Source organism: Carcharhinus amblyrhynchos, chromosome 9 (genome assembly GCF_965287045.1).
Source record: "Carcharhinus amblyrhynchos chromosome 9, sCarAmb.v2.hapA, whole genome shotgun sequence".
Classification (NCBI taxonomy): domain Eukaryota; kingdom Metazoa; phylum Chordata; class Chondrichthyes; order Carcharhiniformes; family Carcharhinidae; genus Carcharhinus; species Carcharhinus amblyrhynchos.
This window is the reverse complement of record NC_137332.1, coordinates 57,897,023-57,905,129: the sequence shown is the minus strand read 5'-3', so window position 1 is coordinate 57,905,129 and position 8,107 is coordinate 57,897,023. Positions and strand designations below refer to the sequence as shown.

General features: G+C 44.8%; 1 protein-coding gene and 1 non-coding gene across 4 annotated transcripts in view; one reads left to right on the top strand and one right to left on the bottom strand.

The window, feature by feature from the left end:
- The first annotated feature begins 2,602 nt into the window (after window positions 1-2,602).
- The window catches only part of abl2 (c-abl oncogene 2, non-receptor tyrosine kinase), a 108,156-nt gene continuing 102,651 nt past the window's right edge, over window positions 2,603-8,107 (top strand). For all 3 annotated transcript variants that reach the window (XM_080195744.1, XM_080195743.1, XM_080195741.1), the window contains exon 1: window positions 2,603-3,109. In XM_080195744.1, coding sequence (XP_080051870.1) covers window positions 2,944-3,109 — 166 coding nt within the window. In that variant the 5' untranslated portion in view covers window positions 2,603-2,943. The remainder of the gene's footprint in view (window positions 3,110-8,107) is intronic.
- Window positions 6,583-6,773, bottom strand: LOC145348802 (U2 spliceosomal RNA). The gene has a single exon (XR_013888021.1). It is a non-coding gene; the product is annotated as a U2 spliceosomal RNA (small nuclear RNA).

Below are 8,107 nucleotides of genomic sequence, written 5' to 3'. Positions count from 1 at the left end.
ACACAGACCACACTGAGAGTATTTGCTGTTGCACTTCTCTCACGCTCCTCAACCACATAACACACCAGCTCTATAGCAAAAGCCTCATCTTGGAAACCAAGATAGAGTCCATATTCTCAACTTGTGCACAGGACGCAGACCAGCTGCGAAACTCTGCCAAGCAGACGAGACAAAGGAACTACGCTATCTACATGCGCACCAAGAACAGGAAACTTGAGAAACTCGGCATCATCACCAGTAGTAGCCAAGCCTCCTCCAGTACCACAGAAGAAATAGTACCAATGCAGCGAAGTCCACTGTCAACTTGTCAGACTACACACTTTAACCAGATGAAATCGAAGTTCTCAGCCGAGGGCTCAATTTCTGCCCGACCACCAAAATGGACCCCATCAGTCTCACAGCAGACACAGAGGAATTCATCAGGCGAATGAGGCTATGGGAGTTCTTCCACAAAACCCAAGAGGCCAACAGCGAACACAATGAGACAGCCAATGAACCGGAACAGCCGACAGAGAAATCCACAGTGCAGCAACCGAAGAGGAAGGATTCAAATTTGCAAAGACGTCAGGAGGTCCGTCAACACCAGATTCATCAGCCACACTCGCAAGACAGCCCCAAACATCACCCAAGCACAACGCCATCTGTGCTCTCAAGACCAACCTCAACATTGTCATCAAACCAGCAGACAAAGGAGGGGCCATTGTCATATTGAACAGAACAGAGTATTGCGAAGAAGTATACCAACAACTCAACAACGAGGAACACTACAGACAGTTACCCGCAGATCCAACCAAAGAACAAACCCGTCAACTCAACAGACTGATCAAGACCTTCAAAACGGAGCTTCAGCACATCCTCCGTGCTCTCATCCCACGTACTCCCCCACGTTGGAGATTTCTACTGCCTCCCAAAGATGCACAAGGCAAACATACCTGCCGTCCCATCATATCGGGCAACGGGACCCTGTGTGAAAATCTCTCCACCTATGTCAAGGGCATCCTAAAACCTATTGTACAAAGAACCCCCAGCTTTTGTCGCAACACTACAGACCTCCTACAGAAACATGGAGCAGTTGAACCAAGAGCATTCCTCGTCACAATGGATGACTCAGCACTCTACATCAGCATTCTCCATGACAATGGCATTGCTGCAGCTGCGTCAGTACTCAATGCTGACAACTGCCAATCTCCAGATGCAAATTTACAACTCATCCGCTTTATCCTGGACCACAATGTCTTCACCTTCAACAACCAGTTCTTCATCCAGACATACACAACAGCCAAATTCACACCTCAATATGCCAACATCTTCATGCACAGGTTTGAACAAGACCTCTTCACAGCACAGGACCTTCAACCAGTGCTATACACTAGATATATCGATGACATTTTCTTCCTTTGGACTCACGGTGAACAATCACTGAAACAACTATATGATGATTACATTGGGAAGACCATGCAGACGCAATGACAACGGATGAATGAACACCGCTCGACTATCACCAGGCAAGAGTGTTCTTTTCCTGTTGGGGAACACTTCAGTGGTCACGGTCTTTTGGCCTCTGATCTTCGGGTAAGAGTTCTCCACAGCAGCCTTCACGACACACAATAATGCAGAGTCGCTGAGCAGAGACTGGTAGCCAAGTTCCACACACAAGGACGGCCTCAGCCGGGATCTTGGGTTCATGTCACACTCTCTGTAACCCCCACGACTTGCTTGGGCTTGCAAAATCTCAGTAAATGTCCTGGCTGGAAATGATACACATCTCTTTAACCCGTGCTTAACCCTCTCTCCACTCACATTGTCTGTACCTTTAAGACTTGATTACCTGTAAAGATTTACATTCGAACCACTATCTTGTAAAGTGGAACTGAGCCATGACAGATCAGCCATGATCTTATTGAATGGCGGGGCAGGCTCGAAGGGCTAGATGGCCTACTCCTGCTCCTATTTCTTATGTTCTTATGAGTTTGTGTCTTTGTATGCCCTGTTTGTGAACAGAACTCCCACTTAGCTGATGAAGGAGCAGCACTCCTAAAGTTAGTGGCTGTGCTATCAAATAAACCTGTTGGACTTTAACCTGGTGTTGTGAGACTTCTTACTGTGTTCACCCCAATCCAAAGCCGGTTTCTCCACATCGTAGACCAACGAGAGCAGAGAGGCTTGGAGGACCATTTGGGAGGACCAATGGTAGAGGAGAAGCTTGGAGGACCATTTGGGAGGACCAGTGGGAGCGGAGAGGCTTGGAGGACCATCTGGGAGGACTAGTGGTAGCGGAGAGGCTTGGAGGACCATTTGGGAGGACCAGTGGGAGCGGAGAGGCTTGGAGGACCATTTGGGAGGACCAGTGGTAGCGGAGAGGCTTGGAGGAACATCTGGGAGGACCAGTGGGAGCGGAGAGGCTTGGAGGACCATTTGGGAGGACCGGTGGTAGCGGAGAGGCTTGGAGGACCATCTGGGAGGACCAGTGGGAGCGGAGAGGCTTGGAGGACCATCTGGGAGGACCAGTGGTAGCGGAGAGGCTTGGAGGACCATCTGGGAGGACTGTGAAGAGAGCGCCTCGTTGTGGCTCGGGGCACAGGCGGTTGCAGTGGGACAGCGGGACGGGGGCGGATGCGCAGTCGGGGGAAGTGAGCGGTTGCTGTCTTCGGGCTCCCCGTCCCCGCCGCCGCCGTCTCACCGGGGGACAGCGCTTTGCGTTAGCGTTAAAGAGACAAGAGCGCCCGACCCCCTCCCTCCCTCCCCTCTCAACACCGAGGGAAGGGGCCCGGCACCCGGCGGCGTCGACCTGTGAGTCTACACCGGGAGAAGGGGGTTGCCGGGCCGGGCAGAGAGCTACACAATAACCCCGCCGAGCAGCAGGAGAGGACAGCGAGGGAGGATGTAAAAGAAACGGCTCCGAGAGAGCGGGATTCGGGGCGGTCGCTCTTGGAAAGCCCGCGGATGGGGCAGCAGCAGGCCCGCGTCGGCGGGGCTGTTGGTGCGAGTGGAGAGACAGTCCAGCCGGGCAGGGGGAGGGTTGGCACAACCAGGCCCGGACACGGGGGAAGGAGGCGAGAGGCTGCAGCCAGGGCCAGTGAGGCCGCCTGTAACATCTTCACTCACCACGGTAAGTCTGCAGTTAACATCGGGGCCAGGGCTACATCCGACTGCCTTGAATTAGCGCACAAATGTAGGCAAATCCATTGTTTATATTTAATGACATTCGCCTCTGTTGTTTGTTTTGTGGAAAACAATGACAACCCGCACGAACATAACTGTGGCTCATCTCAGTTGGTGATTGCAGTAAAGATTTTCCAAATTACCACAACGAATGGAGCTGTACGAATTTATTCCTTTTCTAAATCTAACCGCTGTTTATCCCATCTTTGAGCGGTCATTAATTTCACTTGAATAGTTATTTATGATGAATTTCAGTTGGGTATGTTTTTGGGACACGTGCAGGGTTGCAGGCCAGTGTGACTGGCTGGCATGTGAGAAACAAAATTCAGGGCTTACATTGTGATCTAGATAGTCCTGAAACATTTCCAACAATACTATGGTGGTCTTCACACATATGTATCTTGATGAAGACTGCCTATTTCCACCACTGCAGTAATCCTCCATTTACCCCCATCATCTTATCCACTCATGATACCTTCATCCATGCCATTGTTAATTCCAGACTTGATGATTCCAGTGCACTTTTGCCACCCTTGGTAAGATGCTACTTGCATCCTAACTGACACCAAGATCCATTCATTCATTGTCCTAAGTTCACTGATCTCAGTTTTAAAGTTCTCACTCTTGTTTTAAATTTCTCCATAACATTTCTGTATCTATAACCTGGAACTCCATCTCCCTCTTGATGTATCTGCACTGCACTTGTGATTTGTTGAATATGCCTGGTTATCGTCACTCCATCACTTGTGTCTGTTGCTCCAGCTGCCTCGGTTTTAAGTTCAAAACCTCACCCTATTTCTGTTTTTCTTTACTTTAAAATGTTCCTTAAAACCTACCTCTTTGGCCAAACATATGACTATCTTCCTGAATATCTCCTGGTTTGGCTCAATGGTCTTGTAAAGCAATGAGCAATGTTTTGTTAGGTTTAAGGGGCTAAATACAGGTTGTTTTGTACATTTTGTTACCATCCTTGAATTATTGAGATAAAGCATGTCAATGCTATTTTACTGATTAAATTTGTTTGGAATATTAATTTTTTTGTGTAGTTTCATGGTGCGTGTTGTGACTTAGAGCGGTTTTACTATAAACTTACGTGGCAAGGTGATATTGAGAATCGAGATAAAACTTTTGTGTAGGGCACCCAAGCTGCTTGTGTGTCTGAGAAGCTGATTGAGACATTCCGAAACTGAGATAGTGGAGAAAGGCCAAGTGGACATTTTGAACAGTATGTTGCTGGGTCTTGTTGAGTCTATGCAGTGGGTGTCTGTGGTTTGCAGGTTTACTTCATTGTCAAAAGTATTATTTTGACAAAGTTGCTGATAAATCCAATGTTTTTACAAAGTTGTAATTTGCCTCAGCAAAATGTATGAGGTAAAATGTGCCTTATTTAAGACTCAATAAGCATCTGAGTTACAAAAGGGAAATTCGGATATATAACTCTGAAGTACCACAGTGATCCTGGATTTCATTTTTTTCATAACTAGTTCCTGGTATGTCGTCTTATGAATTTATTTTGGTTTATTCAGCAATTTCTTTCTCAAATCTGCTTTCCTCCATTTATTCATGATCGCTCAATAAATGGCAAGCAACATTACTTTCAAATTTCTACAAATACCATGAAAACAAGTGACCAATTTGATAAGAGAGGGGATTAAGGGTTATGGGGAGAGGGCGGGAAAGTGGAACTGAGCCACGACAGATCAGCCATGATCTTATTGAATGGCGGGGCAGGCTCGAAGGGCTAGATGGCCTACTCCTGCTCCTATTTCTTATGTTCTTATGTTCAAATATTTGACTGCTTTCTTGTGCTGTTTTTACTTAGCCCTTTGCTTGTGGGAAGAAAGAACTTTGCCTCGCTCACCTTGTAATGGCATGGCTGCTCCAGTTGGACATGAGTTGTGGGATGGAAAATTTTTAATGTCTGTCCATGTCCAAATATTCTGGCACAAGACTGTTAATTGATCTTGTATTTTTCTGAAGGAGGGAATAGCAGATGGTTGTCACTTCAGTGCCTGTAGTCAAGATTGCTTAGTAAGTCACTGATGAGGATGCATTGCTGCTGACATTCAGTCCTGTCCAAAAAAAAGCAATGACAAAAAAATTGTAAGAAGTCTCACAGCACCAGGTTAAAAGTCGAACAGGATTATTTGGTAGCAAAAGCCACTAGCTTTCGGAGTACTGCCGCTTGGTCAGATGAGTGGGAGTTCTATTCACAAACAGGGCATATAAAGACACAAACTCAATTTACAAAATAATGGTTGGAATGCAACTCTTTACAGGTAATCAAGTCTTAAAGGTACAAACAATGTGAGTGGAGAGAGTACAGGTTAAAGAGATGTATACTTACTGTCTCCATACACATCTCTTTAATCTGTGCTTAACCCTCTCCCCACTCGCATTGTCTGTATCTTTGAGACTTGATTACCTGTAAAGACTCGCATTCCAACCATTATTTTGTAAATTGAGTTTGTGTCTTTATATGCCCAGTTTGTGAAAAGAACTTCCACTCACCTGACGAAGGGGCAGCGCTCCAAAAGCTAGTGGCTTTTGCTACCAAATAAACCTGTTTGACGTTAACCAGATGTTGTGAGACTTCTTATTGTGTTTACCCCAGTTCAACGCCAGCATGTTCGCATCAAGAAAAAAAATGGAGCAGCAGAATTGGGGGGTGCCGATGCATCTAAGAGATACTGGCTACATAATGATGTTTTCTAGCAAAAATTGAAAGCTTTCCAATGACAAATGACAATTTGACCTTTATAGCTTTAGTTTCCTTGATAGAGTGGATTGATGATAGCATTAATGAGGCAGATCAGGCTGATCATTGCTGGAAAAAGTAATCACAGTTTATTTGGAACAATGCTCAATTTGTAATGGGCAAGGTTTAAAACTTGTACATAATTATTTAGACAGGTTGGTCTTGTGATTTCTGTCATAGTTCATAGAGGAGGTAAGGTGGGCAGGCCCCAAAGGAACTGGTTTCAATAAGAAAACTTTTGTTGATCTTCGCAGTCCTGAGTTAGGGAGGAGAAAATCTTCTAAGGTTTTCAGGTTGGCCGAGATAAGATTGCTGATATTTTTTGCTGACCAACTGATCTAAAGAGACAGCTAAAATGCTAAGCTTTTGAGACATTTAAACATTTTTATTATCACTTTAGAATGGCAAGATGCATGCTTGATGGGACCATTTTGTTCACATGTTTTCAATGAAATTGATGGAATGGATGACTGATCTGCGTCATGAGAGTAGGATGGGTTTGGAGGGTGAGGACAAGTTATGCCTGAGGGAGTGAACATTAGCTGTAACACTTTTTTTAATCCAATTCAATCAGATCAAGTCCAATTCAGAGTCTCAAGTGAGACATTTCCGATCCAAGCTGACAAAACAGTGCTCTCACCTCTTGTAGATCAAGCCCAAGACATGATCCAAGCTGATTGGAGTAGGCATTGCACCTCCTCCTAGGCTTGATGTCACTTGCATCCTAACCAAAAGGCCAAGTTGCTGCTTTTAAAAATTGTTTCAAATGAAGCTAAAATGTATCCTAATGACTTCAACCAAGTACAGCATGTCGATACTACACTTGGTCTTAGCCAAAAGGCAGAGAAGCTGTACACATTGGACTTTGTACAGGTTGGTGGGAGGGATTTGGAATGATTTACTTGTATTGATGAGTTTAAACAGCAACTGGACGAAACCTACTCTGGTAATGCTCATTTGGATGATGTAATTGAGTTAGTTTATGATGGCAAGCATGGGCCTGATTTTTGGATGAAAGTGGATCTGTTTGCCACAAACTGGTGCATGTTTTTGCAAGATTATTTCACGTCACAGTATTATTGTCCCCAGATTAGTATCTCTTTTACAGAAGTGTTTGTCAGGTTGCTAACTAAATCACAAGCACTCCTACAATGTTCATGGTTAGATTATGTTTTTTATTACTGAGCATTTTAAGACAATATAATAAATGTAAATCCGCAGACACACATGGTCCATTGCACTTCAATTTCCATCTGTCCATTGATTTCACAGTGATACCGTGCATTTGCCCAAGAATAAAACAGTCTCTGAATGTTTAAGAGCTGCAGATGTGTATCTCAGCACTGTCCTTTGTAATTGCTTGTTGTAATTCTTTTTGCCCTTCCTCTCCAACTAATTGGAGTGATCTCCTTTTACCCTTGTGGTGCTGAGCTCATCTGGAGCATGGCCTGCTTAGTTCAGGTCCATTTGGGTTGTGTAGTAATTGAGCTGCCAGGGTGACTTTGCTGTCCACTGTTGGGCAACTCGTAAAAATGCTTCTGTTTTCCATCTCAGGTTTTTATTTGTATAGATGTCAGCTGCATTGCTGAATCTTCACAGCAGGGTCTTGCATTTTACACAGGCAGTATGAAGGTTTTCTCAGCTTTTAGCTATAGCTGAGGTATGTTTTAATTAACTGTTAGGAGTGAATGACAATTCTGAAACAGACTATTTACAAGTTGAAGTTTATTTATTAATCTCATGTAGGCTTATATTAACACTGCAATGAAGTTACTGTGAAAATCTCCTAGTTGTGACACTCTGGTGCTTGTTTGGATATACTGAGGGAGAATTTAGTATGACTTTAGCACCTACCCAACACATCTTTGAGACTGTGGAAGGAAACCGGAGCACCAGGAGGAAACCCACGCAGACACAGGGAGAACATGCAGACTCCACATAGACAGTGACGCAAGCTGAGAATTGAACCCAGCTCCCTGGTGCTGTGAGGCAGCAGTGCTAGCCACTGTGCCACCCACTTTGGTTGTCAACGCAAGATGCAACATGATGAGGCTATGTGCACATACATGACCTAGGGAGGTGTGTATAATTGCCAACTACCTTCTGAAATTACCTTGCAACTGAGTCATATTCAAGAGGTTGGCTCATCATCTTCTGAAAGACAGTTGGGAATGAGCAGTAAATGCC